This window comes from Podarcis cretensis, assembly GCF_951804945.1.
Source record: "Podarcis cretensis genome assembly, chromosome: 7".
In the NCBI taxonomy this organism is placed as follows: domain Eukaryota; kingdom Metazoa; phylum Chordata; class Lepidosauria; order Squamata; family Lacertidae; genus Podarcis; species Podarcis cretensis.
In genome coordinates, this window is record NC_137176.1 from 55,252,231 (window position 1) to 55,273,634 (window position 21,404).

Genomic DNA, 21,404 nt, shown 5'->3' on the forward strand with positions numbered 1-21,404 from the left:
TGATCCCGAAACAAGGAGCAGATCTGATGAATACCAAAAACTATAGACCAATTTCATTACTAAATTTGGATTACAAATTTTTTACAGGAATACTTGCAAACAGATTAAAAAATATATTAAATAGACTAATTAACGAAGACCGGGCTGACTTCCTCCCGGGAAGACAAATATATACCGTAACAATACAAGAACAATTATCAGTTTATTAGAATATTTGGGGGTAGGTGGGAATAAAAGATCAGCAATGATGTTAGTGGACACTGAAAATGCATTTGATCGTGTATCATTGGATTTCTTGTTGAAGACCACTGATGCAATGAAATTAGGAAATAAAATATATTGCCGAATCAAGGCAATATATGATAACCAGAAAGCAAAATTAATCATAAATAATGAACTAACAAAAACATTTAACATTGAATAAGGGACTAGACAAGGCTGTCCATTCTCGCCACTTTTATTTATCACCATATTAGAAACATTAGTAACAGCTATAAGGAAAGAACCAAAAATAAAAGGTATTTATTTGGGCAACAGATTTTATAAACTCAAAGCCTTTGCAGATTACATCATCATAACCACCGAGAACCCAACAGAGAGCATATTAGAAACACTGACAAAAAAGGATGAATTCAGGAGTCTCAGCTTTAAACTAAACAAAGAAAAAACAAAATTATTCGTGAAAAACATGTGTGAAGAAGAAAAAAGAGGATTGTAAACTAGAACAGGATTAAAAATAACAAATAAGGTGAAATACCTAGGCATCTGGATCACAACAAAAAATATAAACCTCTACAATTACAATTATGTAAAAAAATGGAAAGAAATAAAAAAATATTTGGAGATTTGGGGGAGGTTCAATCTGTCACTGTGGGGCAAGATGTCCATAATTAAAATGACAGTGCTACCAAAGATGTTATTCCAATTCCAAACATTACCAATAATCAGTGGAGTTAAATGTTTTAAAGATGTGGCAAAATTCATTTGGCAGGGTAAAAAACCTGGAATAAAATTACTAAGAGATTAGAGACAGAGGTGGATTTGCAGTTCCAAAAGTAAAAGGAGTGATACTAAAGTAGGTGCAAGATCTGGGTTATCCTATGGAATTACAAAAATGGGAAGAGCTGTGGAGAAAGAATCTAAGATTCACAGCATGTTACGTAATTAAAGAAAAGTTTATGAAAATGCAATTTAGATGGTATTTAACCCCTTCAAAATTAGCCAAAATGACTAAAAATTATGATAATAAATGTTGGAGATGCAAATTATATGAGGGAACCTTTTTCCATATGTGTCCAGGAATCAAAAAATATGGGACACGACCTACGAGGAATTAACAAAAATATCAAAATTTACATTACAAAAAACCTCAGAAGCATTCTTACTAGGGATCTAAACAAATAACATTCCAAAAGAAAGCAAGAGAAAGACTCTCCTCCCTGAAAGAGAGGGGAGTGGTTGTGGGCAGGAGCCCGAGCACCGCCCCTAGCAGGGGGCGTTAGCCCCCTGCCTCCACCTCACCTGGCTGGCGCCCACACCCCCCGGTAGGCTTCCAACCAGGTGCCACAGAGGGGGCGTGTTCAGCAGCCTTTTGCTGCAGTGCCAGCCTCTCCCCAGCCTCATTCTTCGCCATCGTCTCATCGCGAGTCACCCACCCTCCACTCCCTTTGAGTTAGGGCTTAGGTCATTGGCCTTGCTATGGACCTTAGGTTGGTCACCCTGGTTGCCCAGGGGGCCTGGTAGGAGTTTTTCCATTTGGCATTAGGCTTTTTGGTTTTTTCGCCTACCTCGTAGCAATCGTCACAACTTTTGTGGTGTTGGTGGGTAGGTTAGGCATTGGAATAATGTGTGGTGGTGTGTCGAAGTGCTAGGTGTGGCCATCGCCTATGCCTTCAATTTCTAGGGGTATTCCGTTAAAGGAATCTGGCGGTCGTGTATTCCGTCCGAAGCCTGCTTGGCGGGAGGCCATGGCACGACCCTCGGTGACATCAGGGGTGAGCCTATAGTTGGATTAGCATCAACAGGTGATGAACCCCTGGTGAATAAACCCACTTGTTTCGCGATCCAATGCCTAAGCCAATATCTTTGCATTGCTGTAATCAATAAAGTTGTGGCCTTTTCTAGCCCATTAACCTTATATCACGTGTCCCTGTGTCTTCATTTCACTTTGCGGGGGTTGGGTCCTCGAACCACAATATTCCTCTACACAGTGACTGCATCTAGACTGCTAGTAGCTAAGTATTGGAAGAGTGAATTTATCCCATCAAGAGAGGAATGGCAGTTAAAACTCTGCGAGTACTTGGAACTCACGAAAATGACGGAATCAATAAGAAACAAATCAGCAGACAAAGTCAAAAAAGAATGGGAATGTTTCAACAATTATTTAATGAAACAAGGTTATACTACTAAGACTTGGTTGTGTCTTGAATAACTCCGCAAATAGTGACATACTGTTTCCTCATACCAAGATTTGGATAAAATATTAAATACAAGGGGGAAAGTAAGCTAATGCAAATTGAAATCATAATGAGGCAGAAGGAAGCCAACATCAGTAACAAATAAGTAAAGAGATTCAACCCATACTGAAGGTCACTATATATAAGAAATACTATTATAGGGTTGAATTATAGCAAATAGAATTTTTTTAGGAAAGAGGTCTTAAGGCAGTCTAAGTTATTATTTTGATAGAGTTAAACTTTGCTTAATTTTTGTTCGTTTATTTTTCTTTCTTTTTTTATATCCTTTTCTATTCTATGTACGTTGATATGTATGTTTTCCCCTTTTTCCCTTTTCTTTTTTCTTTTTTTCCCCAGGCAGGTTATTAAAGTATTTATTTGTTAACTATAGTTACAGGTAGGTAGCCGTGTTGATCTGCTGTAGTCGAAACAGCTGTCTGAAGAAGTGTGCATGCACACGAAAGCTCATACCAATAATTAACTTAGTTGGTCTCTAAGGTGCTACTGGAAGGATTTTTTTAATATATATTTGTTAACTATGTATTTAAATGTTTTTTTTGGGGGGGGATTTCTATAAAAATATTCTGAAAGAATGAGACCCCATATTAAATTTGAAATTAGTTGGCATTTTGAGAGTAGGTAGGAAATAGATATTCATTTTTTTAAAAACACCATTGTATATTATTAAAATGTATTTTGCCTGAAATTAGATATCTTCATCAACCAAGGAACATAATAAATTTAACTCACTTGTATTTCCAAAGGTCCTGAATGCTTCAGAATCATTTTGTGCAAATATAGGGATGATGGGCTAAAAGAATAAAATAGGAAATAAACAATAACAGAAAGGTGAGAACTAGTTAATTACTTCCCCCCAACCGTTCCACCTTAATTTTTGTTAAAGACCAGAAGGAATGATTCACATTTGGCATTATAATGACAAGCCAGACGTGATTGGCTTCAGAATTCCTGACAGATCTATTCAAATATCTCAGATGAAGAAAATTCACAAGCTGTCCCCCAGATTTTGAGGAATTGAAGAGAGTAAGAAGAAAAAAGTTGTTTTTCTTATTAAATGTTATTGATTTCAGTAGCTTTTTAAAAAAGCAGGGGTGGGAAATACTTGGAACTCCAGATATCATTTCACCCTGAAACAGGATATTTGCCATCCTCGGCCATGGAGGATGCTAAATCAAGGATGTCAACACAGTATGTCATATCCAGGATAATTGTGAGGACATTGCAAATTGCCCAAAGATCACTCACCACTTTTGCCTCCAAAGCTAGCCGAGCGAAACCTGTGTGGTTACCCCACATTAAACTGTAGTCTTTACTAAAATATGCTTCTCTAGCTCCACCAGGGGCAATGCCCAGTAAATGGCCTTTCTTCAGAATTTCCACACATTCAGCTTTCTTGAAATCTCTCAATAAGAGCACATCACAAAGGATCTTTGTCCCTAAAAGAAAGCCCCAAATAGAAAAATGCATTTTATATAGCTCTCATTTAGGAAATAGTGTGAATACTATACAAGTGTCTTTATTCCAAAGATTACTGATCAACTAGGATTTCATGGAAGGGGGATTTATGCTAGTTCCCCTTTTGCTCACATGTTCTGGCTCATAGAGTGAGGCTGAGTGCTGAGGTGACCACCTTTTGGAGAAATGTTCCTCAAGTCAAGTCTCTAGTACAATAGGTTGATATTCAAGTTTGCATCATGATAAAAATATAGCCCAGGAATCACCAAACTCGGCCCTCCAGCGGTTTTGGGACTACAACTCCCAGTGGTCAGGGATGATGGGCATTGTAGTCCCAATACAGCTGGAGGGCCAAGTTTGGGGGTGCCTTATACACCCCATATTGCCTTGATGGACAATCTTCAATCTTCAATCCCTATTTGATGCTTGGGTTTTGGATACAGTGGACATTCACACACACACACACACAGAGAGAGAGAGAGAGAGAGAGAGAGAGAGAGAACAGGGAGGAACCTAGGCTGGTGGAAACCTGCCTCCACCAACAGAAGCCCATCTTTTCACCCAGACAGGGGGTTAGATGCTCCATTAATTTACCCAGTGGAATGCCCCCCAACATAACTCTCTGTGCTACTGGGCCTGTTTGGGCTCTCACCTCACTTCTTTTGCTTTATTTTTAAAATTGACATATGTGTGGTGTCATAGTTTCCTAGTGTGGCTGCTGTTTGCATGCAGGGGAAGATGATGTGGGGGGTTTGGCAGTGGAGGTTCCATGAACACTGTGTGGAAAGGATGCCACAAGTGTTTGCTTGCAGTGTCACGTGGGGGCATAAAAACTGTCTGTGAGAGTGCTTGATTGACCATGTGTTTGGGGGAGGCATGCTTCCTGGGATCACTGCACATTGCTTAATAGGTTGGACTTGCTATGAAAGCCATGAGCATGTACGTGTGCTTCTGCCCTTTTCCTTAGCTGTAGCCCCCACTGCATCCCAGTTGCCACGAAGTGTGTTTGTATACAGTGAATTGTTCACAGGAAGCTTGCTAGTGAACATACTCTCATGTAGTTTCCCATACTTTGCATTGTTCTTCCCAGTAAGACACTTCCATCTTTAGTAATGACTGATTTTTGGGCCCAACAGGACCAGACTGGGTCTGCCCTAACAGCCCATGACCAAGCTGACCTACTGTTGGAGCTCTGGGGACTGATCAGTGTAAATGTCTTGTTGTTTCCTGTAGCTGTCTTTTCGTCTCCTGGTTACCCTGAAATTACGGTGTAGCACCCTGCTTGTGGTTAACGCTTAGCTGGAATGAAATATTCAACGCAGCAATAGAGAAATTAAAATAATAATTTATTTGTCAGACAAATAAATGATAGGCACAGTGGTATATGGTTACCAAAGCTCTGCCCACTCCAGCCCTGATGGCCAGCACTTATATTTCCTCAGCCCAACCCCCTTGCTCCTCCTTTGGCTGCCTCTGTCCAATCAGCCTGGTTGAAATTCCTATTGGCTGTTTGCTAGAACCAATCATAAAAGATACACCCATTTCCTATTACCTTTTATGGGAGACAAAGAGCTATATTTCCTTCTATCCATAAATGGCAGACAAGTAGCCATATATCTTACATTTGCCTCGACATGGCACCTTAATTACCAAATCACCTTTTGCCCCTGTTGCCCCTGCATTCCAAAACAAATGGCTAAAACAGATGGCTCATGGTATTAAATTCTATCTAAACAGAGATCTTGGGTTCACATTCTCACACACCATCAATGAAATAAGAATCTAACGTAAGAATCTAACATTTCTTACTTTCTAAATCCTTTGCATAATTACATTAAGCCAACAAATCTCATACATAACATAGATAGTTTTTTAGAAGAAAAGGCCTTTGCAAAGTAAAGAGGAACTCAGTAAAAAACAGCTTCAAAAGAAGCCTCTTCAGTTTACACCCCCTTTCCCAGCCAGTTGCTTTTCCCATTAGCTCTTCCCAAAATTTATTGCCCTTAGGAAAATATGACTAGAGTCTGATGAGAGGCACATGGTGTTATTTTCTGTTTAACAATAAATCTTACTATTGACCAACTCTTAATTAGTGTTTTTGCAGCTTGATTGTATTCTGTAATTTGTAGGGTCAGTGTAACATTTGCTCCCAGCCTGTATTTCCCTTTTACAACTTTGAGAAACTTGTCTCCTGTTACTGCTATAAATCAGGGGGGCCCTTGAGCAGGAAGATAAACCACTGCCAGAGTACTTAGCCAGCTGGTTTCTGCCTGGCATGAAACATACAAACATTTGCAAATATATCTTTAAGCTCATTTTAAAATACAGGCCTTGATCAGATGCCTCAATGGTACTTAGGCCTAGAAAAGACAGAGGGTCCTCAACTGAGCCTTCCAGAACAAAGTTGGATCCAGAAGCCCTTTAAACGGCAAACCCGCTCCTTCAAGGGGAGTGCAAACCTATCCAGAACAAGCAACTGACCAATTTGTCGGACATTGCAAGATCCAAGCTCAACTTCTTTTTCCTCATCCATTTCACCACTGCGTCCAGGCAATGGCTCACAGAATGCACAGGTTATAGATAGGTAGCCATGTTGGTCTGCCATAGTCAAAACAAAATAAAAAAATTCTGAAGAAGTGTGCATGCACACGAAAGCTCATACCTAGAACTAACTTAGTTGGTCTTTAAGGTGCTACTGGAATGAATTTTTTTATTTTGTTTTGAGAATGCACAGGCTCTCCTGATTCAGATGTGATGGAGAAAGAGAGCTGAGTGTCATCAGGGAACCAGGCAGAGGGCCTTCTCGGTAGTGGCGCCCGCCCTGTGGAACGCCCTTCCAGCAGATGTCAAAGCGATAAACAACTACCTGACATTCAGAAGACATCTTAAGGCAGCCCTGTTCAGGGAAGTTTTTAACGTGTGATATTTTATTGTATTTTTGCTTTCTATGGAAGCCGCCCAGAGTGGCTGGGGAGGCCCAGCCAGATGGGCGGGGTATAAATAATAAATTATTATTATTATATTATTATCAGCATACTGATGGTACCTCTCCCCAAAACTTCTATTGCCTACTCCCTGCAGCATCCCATAACATAGTGCTACTCCCTGGAATCGGTCCTAAAGATAGGATTGGAACCATGGTAATACAGTGCCCCCAATTCCCATTTCTTAGAGACAGTCCAGGACAATGCCATAATCAATGGCATCAAATGCCTACAAGAGATCACGAAAAAAGAACAAGGTCACATGCCCCTTGTCCCACTTTCTTCAAATTCTGGCATCAGGAGTTGCTGTTGGAACCAAACTGCAGTTGAATATGATGCTGAGGATGGAAATGGTTTGGGAGTGATATCCAGGGTCAAATTGTATGCAAAGCATTGTACTTGGTAGGGGTATTATTATGCTGATGAGTTGGGGGGGAGCGTCATCACCTCCCCCAAATGATGAGGGGTAGTTTGTTAAAGGATTCCGGGGGGTGTTGCCTCGTCCGAAACCTATGGAGGCTAGGGCCTAAAGCACGCTCCCGAGCGGTGACCCCTCGAGGAGCGGAGCGCCTAGGGGTGTGCATCTCGGGGACTTCCCCCGTTGGTGTTCAATCCCTTCCGGTTTTATCCCGGATAGTCTGATAGGTCCAATGGCTAAAGCCAATACTGCTCTTACCTGTAACCAATAAAGTTGTGGCCATTTGTTGCCCATAAACCTTAAATTCTGGTGTCCTGTGTCTTTATTTTATTCCAACTGGTGGGGGGCGGGAATCGCCACGCAAGCTGGCACTGGGTGCTGTGCACAACCTGATGAGGATGCCAAGCAAACCTTGGCAATTGATACCTCAACTGGACATTTCTTCTACTCTGGCCCCCTGTACCAGGCAGCCATATTTGCCTAATCACCAGGAGTTCAGAGACATCAGGACCACCTCTATGGCCCATCCACTTTAGGACCAAGAGCAGAACAGACCAGATAAATGTAAGCCCATAATAGCAGATGCTCTATTGTTGCTGCTGTCCCTGTGTTCTTTCACTTTGGAAGAACAGCTGTTTCCTGCTTTTTCAATGGTTGCCTTTCGTGGGGCTTTGGGCCTACGAGTTATTTTCTATGTCTAGGGCAGGCCTTGTTCCAGAACGTCCAGTTCGCAGATGGGTTGGTACGCACTCTCCTAAGGCAGTCCAAGATGGGCCAGAAGGCTTTGGCTCCAAGGTCATGAACGAGAGTTGCCATGATGTACCTTTATGCCCTGTGACAGCACTTGCAGCCTATCTGGCCACTCGGCCTGTGTGTGGGTCACCTTTTCCTCTCCCAGGATCAATTTGAAGTTTGGACAGTTCTCTGCCCAATTAGCCATAGCTTGTGATCCAGTTCAGTTTGGTTTGCATTCCTTTCGCATAGGTACAGCCACAGCTGTGGCACTCATGGGCATCCCACCAGATCTGGGACATTGGAAGATGGCAATCTGATGCATTCAAACTTTATATTCACTTTTAAGCAAAGTGCTATATCTAACGTACTGGTTTGTGCTCGTCAAGTCATGTGCCCACGATTCTAGGAACAAGGAGGAAATATTTCTTCCAGTCCTTTACTCTGAGGGAATGTTGTCTATAAACATGGCCATAAAAGTGGAGTGACCTGTTTCCTCCTGCCTAACTGTATATTGATTTGTCTAGTTTAATTTAATTTACAGATCCTTTAGGCTGTTATATAACCTTTTGTCCACAATATTTCATTTCATTTTCACTTCAATACTATGCCCTGAGTCTTCCTTAAGGTGTAGTTTGTGTTGGGAAACACCCTGGGATCTTCGGATGAAGGACAGTATACAAATTTAAGAAAGACAGAAATGAATTGGAAATAATTATTCATCCTACATTCTGTCTTACTTGCAGGGACTTGGTGAGAAAGAACCTATCCACTAATTTACTGTTTCACCTGTTGCTGCTATTTTATTTACCTGTGGTTTTCTGCCAGATACACTGTTTTGTATTCTACAGCATTGTTTTATATTTAATAGCATTGTTTCCTGTCATATTTGGCACATGTTTTAAGCAAAAAAGCACAATTTTAATTTAAATAATTTACCTGGAAGATTATACAAGAAGTGATGAACTACTGTATGGCACAGTCTTCCTTTCTCTTTATAAGCTTTGCCCACAAAGAAAGAATAGCCGCGAAGCCAAATTGAGTGATGAAAAATAACAATCCCTGGTCCTTGAGGGAGATGTTCCAAGCCAATAACTTCATAACCTGAAAATAATAGAAATGGCAACAAATAAATATTATGTTGTTGAAAGGTAAATAAAATATCACAATGTTTTATTGGAAGAAAACAGTGTGTTTCGGAAGGGGGGAAATGAAATTAAGATCAGGTACAAAGCTCTGCTATGTGTTCGAGCATTCTGGATGCCAGGAGAGCATCCAAGAGGAGCAGGACTTTCTCTGTGGTGGTCGCAAAACTAAAGGGGCAGGAGGGGACTTCTCCTCTCCTGGAATATTCATTCCTTGCTTCCTTTTGGATACAGATGGAAACATTTTTGCCAAGTCTTTGAGTTATTTTGCTCTTTTAATCTACTTTATGTGTGTTTGACCCTTTGAGATGGTTTAACATGATATCAAACTAAATGTTTTGGAGACTTTTATTTATTTATTTGAAGGGCAGTATTACCCTTCTGTACAGAGCGCTACTTTGGGGAAGAGCTATCTTAGACCAGGAGCACATTTCTTCCCCATCCCTAAGAGCTCCAACCAGACATCTTCAGACCATCTTCTGAATCACTATATACCAAGTAAGAAAGCTGTTTTCCAGACAGATGCACCATTGACCATGTTATAAGTAGCTACAGGGTTTCATCATTGAGGCCCAGGCTTAGTTTTAGTAGTGTATTTCTGATTTATGCTTCAACTCCTAAAGCAACATCAACATACCCTCCAACATTTCTCAAATGAAAATAAGCACATCAAATAATACTAATACTAATACTAATACTACTACTACTACTACTACTAATAATAATAATAATAATAATATAACAATAATAATTGTATTCTTTATACCCCACCCATCAGACTGGGTTGCCTCAGCCACTCTGGGTGGCTTACAACATATACAAAAACATTAAATGTTAAAAAACTTTTGTATACTTGGCTGCCTTCGCTCATGTGTCGCCTAACTCCCTATCCTCTGACATTTCTCTGATGAAAATAGAAACATCCTGAGGAAAAGCAGGGCATTCCAGGATCAAATCAGAAACCCTACCAGGATGGCGTCTGTAAATCCAGGACTCTCCCTGGAGAACAGGAATACTTGGAGAGTTTTTGGCAGTCTTCTGGGAGGATATAAGAAGAATCCTGTTGATGAGGCCAAAGGCCTCTATAGCCCACTGTCCTGTTTCCCACAGTGTCCATCTAAAGTAGTAGCCATCAACACAACTGGTGCTGGCAAATACCATAGTTTATGTTTCAGAGCTGCCTTGTGGTTTATCATGCTCAGGAAAATTGCACGCTCAAGGTCTCACTATACAATGTTATATTAATTACATTGGCTGTGTACCCACAACACATTTAAAGACAATCCCTTTCTCTTGCGACAATCCATGAAGCTATTTTTAAAGGGCTTTGCTAATTGCAGCTCTGTGAAGTGCAAGCAACATTCTCCAGGTTTCGGGGGGGGGGGGGGTTAAATATGATTAAAATGTATGGTGTTTATGCAGCCACCAACTTACCCTTTCTTCTGTAATACGTCTTGATTTTGTACGTACCTCATAAAATATTTTGTTTTTCCTTAGGATGGCTTATTACATATATAAATATCCATGCCTTTGTTTTGATCCTTACAAAGCTAACCAAAACTTGTAGCTCTTATGACACTGAGGTGGGTTCAGAGCTACACTCCTGATGCACTGTGGCAACCATTGTTCCAGTGTTTCAAGTCTGAAATTCTGGTGCTCAGTCCTATGAAAGTATAGGAGCTGATAAGACTGAATTATTGGTATGAAAGAAACCTTTACTCACCATGCCATATCTTTCCATATATATCAAAACAGCGATACATAATGTGCCTTGTCTTGTCCCAAAATTTGCTATAAATACCACTTTCTTGCTGGTTATTCATCTTCTTGTAGATATATAACAGAAATGAGACAGCACAGCAAAATATATATGTAAATAACCAGTAAGAATAAAGCAAAATGGGAATGATAAATAACCACAGAGGGTGAACCACAGAGTTCAGGCATTCTTCCAAATAAGTAACACTAATCCAGTTTTCCAGCATTTGAGTAAACCAGCTCATTGTTTCCTGATCTGAAGCAAGTGTATGCCAAGAGATGAGAAGAGCTGAAGTGTATGCCAATGAAATAAATATATCAAGTGAAATTTGCCTCAGTTGTGATGGTATCTTTCCCCCCACTGTTTACCTGTAAAACAGAAAATGCAGTACATCAGTTTGAACTGTCAACCCAGAGCATTCATGATTACATGAAATCTAAACAAAAAAAATTCCTTCCAGTAGCACCTTAAAGACCAACTAAGTTAGTTCTTGGTATGAGCTTTCGTGTGCATGCACACTTCTTCAGATACACACTGTGTATCTGAAGAAGTGTGCATGCACACGAAAGCTCATACCAAGAACTAACTTAGTTGGTCTTTAAGGTGCTACTGGAAGGAATTTTTTTTGTTTTGACTATGGCAGACCAACACGGCTACCTATCTGTAACTGATACATGAAATCTAGTTTTCCTCACTGTAACTAGCCAAGCAGTCATATTCCCCCCCCTCCCCCAGCATTCATCGCTGAGATCTACAAAATGAGTAATGTACGACCATCATGTTTTTTGTTGTAAAGCAAGCTGGTTTCATTTCATGGCTGAAGTGTTAAGGAAAGTGGAAAAGGAGTTACTTTTCCATGAGTCAGCAGAAATGGCAGTTGCAGGACTTCGTTAGCCACTAGACTTTGCACTTGCTGTGTGGAGTTTGTGTCAGCACTTACCGTATTTTTCGCCCTATAGGACGCACCGGCCCATAGGACGCACCTAGATTTGGGGGGGGGGGAATAATGGGGGGGGAATTATTTCCCCCCCAGGCGCAGGGCTGGGGTGGGGGAAGCCCAAGCTTCCCCCGACCCCAGCTCCCAGAACGGGACCCAGAGGGATGCCGAAGCTGCGTGCAGCTTTGGCATCGCTCTGGGAGCTTGTGGGGCTGGGGGAGGGGGAAGCCCTCTGCCAGCCTCCAAACCAGGTCGGGAGACAGCGGGATGGCGCGCTGTGCCTCCCCGCTGTCCCCCGAGTTTGCGGGGCTGGCGACGGGGAGGAGCAGGCTTCTCCCCCCCGCCAGCCTTCTAACCAAGTTGGGGGACAGCGGGAAAGGTGCGCTGCGCCTCCCTGCTGTCCCCCGAGTTTGCGGGGCTGGCGGCCCCAGCCTTCTAACCAAGCTGCCAGCCTTCTAACCAAGTCGGGGGATAGTGGGATGGCGGCGTTCCTCCTCCCCGCTGTCCCCCGAGCTTGTGGGGCTGGCGGTGGGGCTCTTCTGAAGCCTGGAGAGCGAGAGGGGTCGGTGCGCACCGACCCCTCTCACTCTCCAGGCTTCAGCGAAAGCCTGCATTCGCCCCATAGGACGCACACACATTTCCCCTTCATTTTTGGAGGGGAAAAGGTGCGTCCTATAGGGCGAAAAATACGGTACTTTATAATCTGAAATGGCCTCTTGTCTTCAGAGAGTAAAGACTTCTTCTAACAACTGCAAAGAACGTGTATATATAGTGTGTGTCTTTTTGCCCCTGAAGTAAAAGCTCTCTCTGCTACACGGTTGTTTCCTACATTGAACCTAACCGCTTGACTGAACTTCTGCAGCACGAACACAACACCCAACAAGGAGGGTGGGGAGAATGGTGAGCTGAAGTTTGGAAGCATTTTGGGATACACTGCAAAGTGGGATTGCAGCTCTTCTGCCAGGTAATAGCAGATGCTGAAGGCCAAACTCTGTTATCACTGCCTCTAGACATTCTTTCCACTTCAGTTATTGGGAACCATGCCACAACACCCAGCCATAGCTGTCAAGGTTTCCCTTTTTTTAAGGGAAATTCCCGTATTCCAAATAGGATTCCTCGCAAGAAAAGGGAAAAATTGACAGCTATGCACCCAGCCATCACATTTTTGTCTTCAAATTACTAAGTCATCTGAAGACCCATTAGCTTTACATAGCTGAATTGCATATTTCTGATTCTACTCTATTTTCACTACATCTTGCAATTAAATAGTACATAGAATAGACCAAAAAAATGTGGGTGGTTTTTTTGGGAGTGGGATGCCTGAAATCACAGCTGTTTTGATTCCAATAAGACTTTTGTGCCTATAATAGCCACACGATACGGAATAATTAAATTTCTGTTTCTCAGATTTGTAATATCTGAAAAAGTGATTAATTTCCTCTTCCCACATAGCTATGCAAAGGTAAGTGTCACTGTTGGGGTTTATCTTAGATATCTCACTGCTTCCACCAAGATTTTGGTGAGTCTTACGTCAGACTGGATCCTTTCCACACGCCCTTGTCAGGAATTAGGAAGACCTCATCCCTGGTATTAGAAGAATGATAAATTGCAGATGGGGTACTGTTGTGACTAAAACAAACGGTTTTTATCTTGTGTGTATTTGAGGCTACATCCAATGCTCTCCCACTGCTTTTTTGGAGAGCAGTGTACATATGGCATTAGCCACCATCCATCTCTATCCTGTTCTGTCTTCTGAAATACTGTGTTGATTAGTTTTCTCCTAAACCAGTCTCAACCCTGGTTGAAATTTTCATACTACTCCTAAAATGTGACTTCCTAAAATCCTGTGGTGAGGCCAGGAAAGCTTGTTGAATCTCCAGCAGTGCCTTATACAAGCTCCACTTTGGGGCAGTGTGAGCTCTGAAGAGTTTGGGCTGTCACAATTTGGATAATGGGCCATGGCACTAGAGGGAGAGATCAGCTCATTGCCACACAGCCTCTAAGACTCTCAGCAGAGTGACAAAACTTCCCAAATTAAATCCAAATAAGAAGATAGAATTCAAAGAATTAGTGGGGTATCTTTGGAAAAGAGTCTGGGAGTGAAAAAAGGAAGTCCACTCCAGATCTGGTAAAATCTGGGGAGAAAAATTGGACTGCAAAGAAATGGGTACAATTAAATGGGTACAGTTTAAACAACTCAAATTACAATTGTGGAATGTAAACAATGATACTCCCCTTTTAGTACAGTGGTACCTCGGGTTACATACGCTTCGGGTTACATACTCCGCTAACCCAGAAATTGTACCTCGGGTTAAGAACTTTGCTTCAGGATGAGAACAGAAATCGTGTGGCAGCGGCGCAGCAGCAGCAGCAGGCCCCATTAGCTAAAGTGGTGCTTCAGGTTAAGAACAGTTTCATGTTAAGAACGGACCTCCAGAATGAATTAAGTACTTAACCTGAGGTACCACTGTATTTGAAACCCAACCTCCAAATGAAAGATAACAGTAGATCTAAATGTACTGCCAAAGTATACAAATTAAAACCGATTAAACAAGATGGAAAGAAAGAAATAGCAACCTCGTAGTATCAAATAGCGGGGGCTTTCAAAAACTTGGGTGCCAAAGGAAATAAGATTTTAATCACAAACCAGACTTGTGAGTGTGGCCAGGAGGACTGGATAATCGGTTTCCTGTGTCCTGTTCTGTTTCTCCATATGGGAAGATATTTTGCGTGCGGTTGTGTTTTCCAAAGTCGTCCTTGGGCAATGCTGTGCTGATACAGCGGTTTAGGGATTAACTCAGGAGCTTTGTTGCCCAATAATTGAACTAACAAGACTTAATGGATTCAAATGGTTTCCAGAGAGTGGTAGGGAATGCTTTATCCCATGTTGATGGCCTTTCAGCTGATTCCCTGGTGGCCCACCAGGAGTTAACCAGGGCTATTGATTATTTGGCTCTGAAGCGCCCTCTCCAATTGCATGGAGCCCAGACAGGCCCGTGGTTTTCCACAGATCTGAGGGCAATAAAACAATCATTGAGACGGCTAGAGCACCGGTGGCGGATAACTCATTCTGATGCTGACTGAACACAGGTTAGAGCTCAATGTCGAGCCTACCAAGTGGTGGTAGTGACAGCAAAGACTTTCTTCACTGCCTCTATTGCATCTGCAGAAAACAGCAGCAGGTGACTTTTTCAGGTGGTTCGCAATTTAGCAGAACGACCTGCTACATCGGGGCCCAGTATGGGCCACATGATCTCCTGCAATGATTATGCAAAGTTTTTTGCAGATAAAGTCACTCAGATTTGGGAAGAGGTAGACTCTACCATGGGAGCAGGGCCGGGGCGGGAGAGTGCTAGAGTCCTGTCTAGTCAAGTTATGTGGGATCAATTCCAATCTGTTACCTCCGAGGATGTGGACAGGCTGCTTGGACGAGTGAAACCAACCACCTGTCTCCTTGATCCTTATAAAAGCTAGTTGGGAAGCGCTGAGCGATGGGCTTTGCGGGGTGGTGAATGCTTCTCTATGTGAGGGAGCCTTCCCAGACCTGCTGAAAGAGGCGGTTATCAAACCGCTTCTTAAAAAACATATTTAGATGGCCAACTATCGCCCAGTCTCAAATCTTCCATTCTTGGGCAAGGTGATTGAGTGGGTGGTTGCTGAACAGCTCCAGGCACGCCTGGAAGAAGCAGACCATTTGGATCCCTACCAGTCGGGATTCAGGCCTCATCATGGGACTGAAACTGCCTTGGTTGCACTGGTCGATGATCTCTGGCGGGCTAGGGACAAAGGTGAGAGCTGTTTCCTAGTTCTACTGGATCTCTCAGCAGCTTTTGACACCATCAACCATAACATCCTTCTGGAGCGTCTAGAGGGGCTGGGAGCTGGGGGCACTGTTATACAGTGGTTTCGCTCCTTCCTCCTGGGCCGTGTTCAGAAAGTGGTGGGGGGGATGAGTGTTCAGACCCCTGGGCTCTCACTTGTGGGGTGCCTCAGGGTTCTGTCCTCTCCCCCATGCTTTTCAACATCTACATGCAGCCGCTGGGAGTGATCATCAGGGGGTTTGGATGCGGATGATACCCAGCTCTACCTCTCTTTCAAACTGGAACCAGTGAAGGCGGTGAAGGTCCTGTGTGAGTGTCTGGAGGCAGTTGGAGGATGGATGGCGGCTAACAGATTGAGGTTGAATCCTGACAAGACAGAAGTACTGTTTTGGGGGGACAGGAGGCCGGCAGGTGTGGAAGACTCCCTGGTACTGCATGGGGTAACTGTGCCCCTGAAGGACCAGGTGCGCACACTTGGGAGTCATTCTGGACTCACAGCTGTCCATGGAGGCACAGGTCAATTTGGTGTCCAGGGCAGGCTGAGACCCTACCTGCCCATAGACTGTCTCGCCAGAGTGGTGCATGCTCTGGTTATCTCTCGCTTGGACTACTGCAATGCACTCTATGTGGGTCTACCTTTGAAGGTGACCTGGGAGCCTACAATTAATCCAGAATGTTGCACCTAGACTGGTGACTGGGAGTGGCCGCCGAGACCATATAACACTTGAAAGACCTACACTGGCTCCCAGTACGTTTCCGAGCACAATTCAAAGTGTTGATGCTGACCTTTAAAGCCCTAAACGGCCTCGGTCCAGTATATCTGAAGGAGCGTCTCCAGCCCCATCGTTCTGCCTGGACACTGAGGTCCAGCGCCGAAGGCCTTCTAGCAGCTCCCTCACTGTGAGAAGCCAAGTTACAGGGAACCAGGCAGAGGGCCTTCTCGGTAGTGGCGCCCGCCCTGTGAAACGCCCTCCCACCAGATGTCAAAGAGAAAAATAACTACCAAACTTTTAGAAGACATCTAAAGATAACCCTGTTTAGGGAAGCTTTTAATGTTTAATAGGTTATTGTATTTTAGTGTTTTGTTGGAAGCCGCCCAGAGTGGGCGGTGTATAAATAATAAATTATTATTATTATTATTATTATTATTATTATTATTATAGATATGAGGAAGGGGAGACGGTAAACCTTATTCCCAGATATTTACAAAAGTGAGTGGCTAAGGATTTTAGCAGGTCCCGAGTAAATCCAGCAGAGCTGAAATAGAGTATTTAATTGATAACAAATTGCATGCTTAAAAAGATGTGCGTTACATGGAGAAAAGCAAACGAACCAGGAAAAGTGTGGAGGGAAGTCATATGGTATATGTATACAGGCTGTATTTGGTACGAAGTTGTAACAGGGGGAGGGGAGGGGGTTAAACATGCTCTCTGTTCCTGTTTTTGAAAATGCATTTATTATTATTTTTTTAAAAAGATCATACATGGTTTTTATGCATGAATGCACAAACACGCACAAAGGGAGAGATGCTATCACAGAAACTGACAAATAACACAAGTACTAGCACATTTGCAAAAGTACGCAGGGATCGTTTGTTGAGATTCCTGCATTGCAAGGGGTTAACTAGACGACCCCTGGGTCCCCTCCGACCTATACACTTTAGGATTCTATGAACAAAAGTTTTTACTTACATTCCTGGTAAGCCTAAAATGCCTTTAATTCAGTCACCTCTCTGTGAAAGCACCTGAAATCCTGTCTGCTGCACTTTTTCGATGTCTGATTTCCAACCATATTGAAACACGTCTCTTTATGCGGTGATGTCAAGAAACTGTGAAAGGTGTGCCATCTGTATGAAGAAACTAAGCATTGTGAAAAAGGCTTAGTGCACCAGCTGCTTGGAAGTTGTGGACACTTGTAATAAAACATGAAATATGGAGTCACACTTACAATAACATTCATATGGCACAATAACATATTGGGTCACAGAGTAAAGGAAGGAATTGTGACAAGTGGTACAATATGTATGTTGTGTAATACATAACCTTAACAACATGTTCTGTTGCAATATTGAAAGCTCTTTCATTGGCACATGACTCTTTAATTCTACAGCAAATGAGGATTTCATTAACGCTACTGGGTTAGAATACTGAACCTCAAGTAATCATCCTCAGTAATCAGTTCTACTCCAATAAACTTTACCAGTCACTTGTGCTCCAGGAATTTTCTGAGATCTCCAATACCATCTGTTTGATCACTGAAATTAAATCCTGCCATGCTGATTTTACTGCATGCAGCTGGTTGAAAAGATTCCTCACGAGTTGCCCCTGCAGTATGCATTGCTTGATCAGGAGCAAAAACGTTCCAGGTTGACATGCTTTGACATCAAAGGGCCTCTGGTATTCGGTACATGTTCAGTATTGTCAGGTGGAGGCGAAGGAAGTCCAGCATGCATTTGTCAATTGTCAGAGCAATGTTTGCATACACATATGATGGTCTGTTTTACTCTCTTTGCAGAGGAGAGGTATCCTGCATTAAGCGGGATTTGTCAACAGGGGAGAAATAATGTGATGTGGTCATGGACACATTAAAAACAAATATCCATGGGAAAAAGCATACAGAACCAAAAAACCAAAAAACCCCACATGTTTCTGATCTTCCCTAATGGATTTAGGCCTTCCCACTCCCTTGCAGAGACCTGAACAAGGTATGTTCTGGCTCTTGTGTTACCACAGAGGCCATGAAGTCTGAGCTGACCCAGGACATACAGGTTTTATGGTTTGTTCATCTGTATGAAGAAACCAAGCATTGTGAGGAAGACAGAGGGCTCAGTGACACCTGGAGTCACACCTGTATTAGGATTCATATTTCAGAATAACATATTGCCGAAAATCACTCACCCCCCAGAATGCAGCGCGAGCCCGAGATTGGAAGCGGCAACTGTAAGCGACGCAAGTGGTTGTGTGCTGCGTTCTGGTGGGTGAGCGTGGCACACAACCTTTCACATCGCAGCCGCCCGATTGCCATCATTAGCTTTTCTGATTCTGCTGCGGCAGCCAAAAGACAGCTGCCCTTGTCACAGCAAGAGGGAGCGTGATTGGTGGCCACTTGCAGCGATCGGGCAGCAATGTACAACTAAAGGAATAAGATTATTAAGTGATGGTGTCCTACGAGGACTCACAGCAGTGATGGGAGGTGGTGGCAGTAGCGGCAGCAGCCTGTGAGGCCTTTCGGTGACATCAGGAGGTGGCAGCAGTAGTAGTGGCAGCCTGCAAGGCGTCATGGCGGCCATAGAAAGTGGTGGCAGTAATGGCAGGCTGCTGCTACAGCCACGCCAATTTTGCTACTGCCACAAAGCCTTGCAGGCCACCACTACTGCCACCAGAGGCAGCCTCACAGGCTGCCCCCTCTTCTGCTGCCGTTGCCCACTGCCATGGCAAGGCTTAACGTGCTGCTCATTATTTTGCCTCTGCTTCCAGGCTGCTGTTGCTTCTGTCCACTCCCCCCACCCCCCGCTGTTGGTGATTCTGCCACCTAGAAGGCCTGCTGACAGTCTGGCAGTCCCAGATTATTTGTATTCACAATGACTCATCATCGTATAATAATAATTATATTTATTTATTTATTTATTTATTTATTTATTTATTTATACCCCGCCCATCAGGCTGAATTTCCCCAGCCACTCTGGGCAGCTCCCAATCAAATGTTAAAAACAGTACAGCATTAAATATTAAAAACTCCCCTAAACAGGGCTGCCTTCAGATGTCTTTTAAAGGGAAGATAGCTGCTTATTTCCTTCACATCTGAAGGGAGGGTGTCCCACATGGTGGGCGCCACTACCGAGAAGGCCCTCTGTCTGGTTCCCCGTAACCTCACTTCTCGCAATGAGGGAACCGCCAGAAGGCCCTTGGCGCTGGATCTCAGTGTCCGGGCTGAACTATGGGGGTGGAGACGCTCCTTCAGGTATACAGGACCGAGGCCGTTTAGGGCTTTAAAGGTCAGCACCAACACTTTGAATTGTGCTCGGAAACATACTGGGAGCCAATGCAGATCTCTCAGGACTGGTATTATGTGGTTCCAGCGGCCACTCCCAGTCACCAGTCTAGGTGCCACATTCTGGATTAATTGCAGTTTCCAGGTCACGTTCAAAGGTAGTCCCACGTAGAGTGCATTGCAGTAGTCCAAGCGGGAGATAACGAGAGCATGCACCACTCTGGTGAGACAGTCTGGGGGCAGGTAGGGTCTTAGTCTGTGTACAAGGTAGAGCTGGTAGACAGCCGCCCTGGACACAGAATTAACCTGTGCCTCCATGGACAGCTGTGAGTCCAAAATGACTCCCAGGCTGCACACCTGGTCCTTCAGGGGCACAGTTACCCCATGCAGGACCAGGGAATCCCCCCACACCCACCTGCCCCCTGTCCCCCAAAAACAGTACTTCAGTCTTGTCAGGATTCAACCTCAATCTGTTAGCCGCCATCCATCCTCCAACCACCTCCAGACACTCACACAGAACCTTCACCACCTTCAATGGTTCTGATTTAAGGGAGAGGTAGAGCTGGGTGTCATCTGCATACTGATGAACACCCAGCCCAAACCCCCTGATGATCTCTCCCAGTGGCTTCATATAGATATTAAAAAGCATGGGGGAGAGGGCGGAACCCTGAAGCACCCTACAAGTGAGAGCCCTGGGGTCTGAATACTCATCCCCCAACACCACTTTCTGAACACAGCCCAGGAGGAAGGAGCGGAACCACTGTATAACAGTGCCCCCAGCTCCCAGCCCCTCTAGACGCTCCAGAAGGATGTTATGGTTGATGGTGTCAAAGGCTGCCGAGAAATCCGGCAGAACTAGGAAATAGCTCTCACCTTTGTCCCTAGCTCGCTGGAGATCATCAACCAGCGCGACCAAGGCAGTTTCAGTCCCATGATGAGGCCTGAATCCCGACTGGAAGGGATCCAAATGGTCCGCATTCTCCAGGCGTGCTTGGAGTTGTTCAGCAACCACCCACTCAATCACCTTGCCCAAGAATGGAAGATTTGAGACTGGGCGATAGTTGGACATGTTGGCCGGGTCTAAAGATGTTTTTTAAGAAGCGGTTTAATGACCGTCCCTTTCAGCGGGTCTGGAAAGGCTCCCTCACAAAGGGAAGTATTCACCACCCCGCAGAGCCCATCGCCCAGTCCCTCCTGGCTCGCTTTTATTAGCCAGGATGGGCAAGGATCAAGGAGACAGGTGGTCAGTTTCCCTTGTCCAAGCAGCCTGTCCACATCCTTGGAGGTAACAGATTGGAATTGATCCCATGTAACAAGACTAGACCAAACTCTAGCACAATCATTGCAGGAGATCTTGGGGTCCCTATGGGCCCCAGTGGTGCAGGTGGTTCCGATAGATTGCGAACCACCTGAAAAAGTCTCCTGCTGTTTTCTGCAGATGCAATAGAGGCAGCGAAGAAGGCCCTCTTTGCCGTTGCCATTGCCACTTGGTAAGCTCGACGTTGAGCTCTAGCCCATGTCCGTTCTGATTCAAAATGAGTTATCTGCCACCGGCGCTCTAGCCATCTCAACTATTGTTTCATCGCCCTCAGCTCCGGGGGAAACCACGGGGCTGTCCGGGCTCCATGCAATCAGAGAGAACGCTTCGGAGCCAGACAGTCAACAGACCTGGTTAACTCCGCATTC

General features: G+C 44.0%; 2 protein-coding genes across 6 annotated transcripts in view; one reads left to right on the forward strand and one right to left on the reverse strand.

The window, feature by feature from the left end:
• LOC307219863 (DGAT1/2-independent enzyme synthesizing storage lipids-like) overlaps positions 1-21,404 on the reverse strand; it is a 53,964-nt gene that overhangs the window by 15,416 nt on the left and 17,144 nt on the right. The window contains exons 1-5 of one of the 5 annotated variants that reach the window (XM_079983382.1): positions 17,420-17,705; positions 10,935-11,338; positions 9,006-9,170; positions 3,723-3,913; positions 3,207-3,267 (exon numbers count right to left, since the gene is read on the reverse strand). In XM_079983382.1, coding sequence (XP_079839508.1) covers positions 3,207-3,267; positions 3,723-3,913; positions 9,006-9,170; positions 10,935-11,214 — 697 coding nt within the window. In that variant the 5' untranslated portion in view covers positions 11,215-11,338; positions 17,420-17,705. Of the gene's footprint in view, positions 1-3,206; positions 3,268-3,722; positions 3,914-9,005; positions 9,171-10,934; positions 11,339-11,820; positions 11,906-17,419; positions 17,706-21,404 lie in introns of those variants that run through there. The other 4 variants (XM_079983378.1, XM_079983379.1, XM_079983380.1 and 1 more) reach the window with 4 other exon arrangements.
• Positions 18,259-21,404, forward strand: part of LOC307219856 (DGAT1/2-independent enzyme synthesizing storage lipids-like) — a 75,439-nt gene continuing 72,293 nt past the window's right edge. Inside the window, exon 1 of the mRNA XM_079983357.1 lies at positions 18,259-18,432. Coding sequence (XP_079839483.1) covers positions 18,390-18,432 — 43 coding nt within the window. The 5' untranslated portion in view covers positions 18,259-18,389. The remainder of the gene's footprint in view (positions 18,433-21,404) is intronic.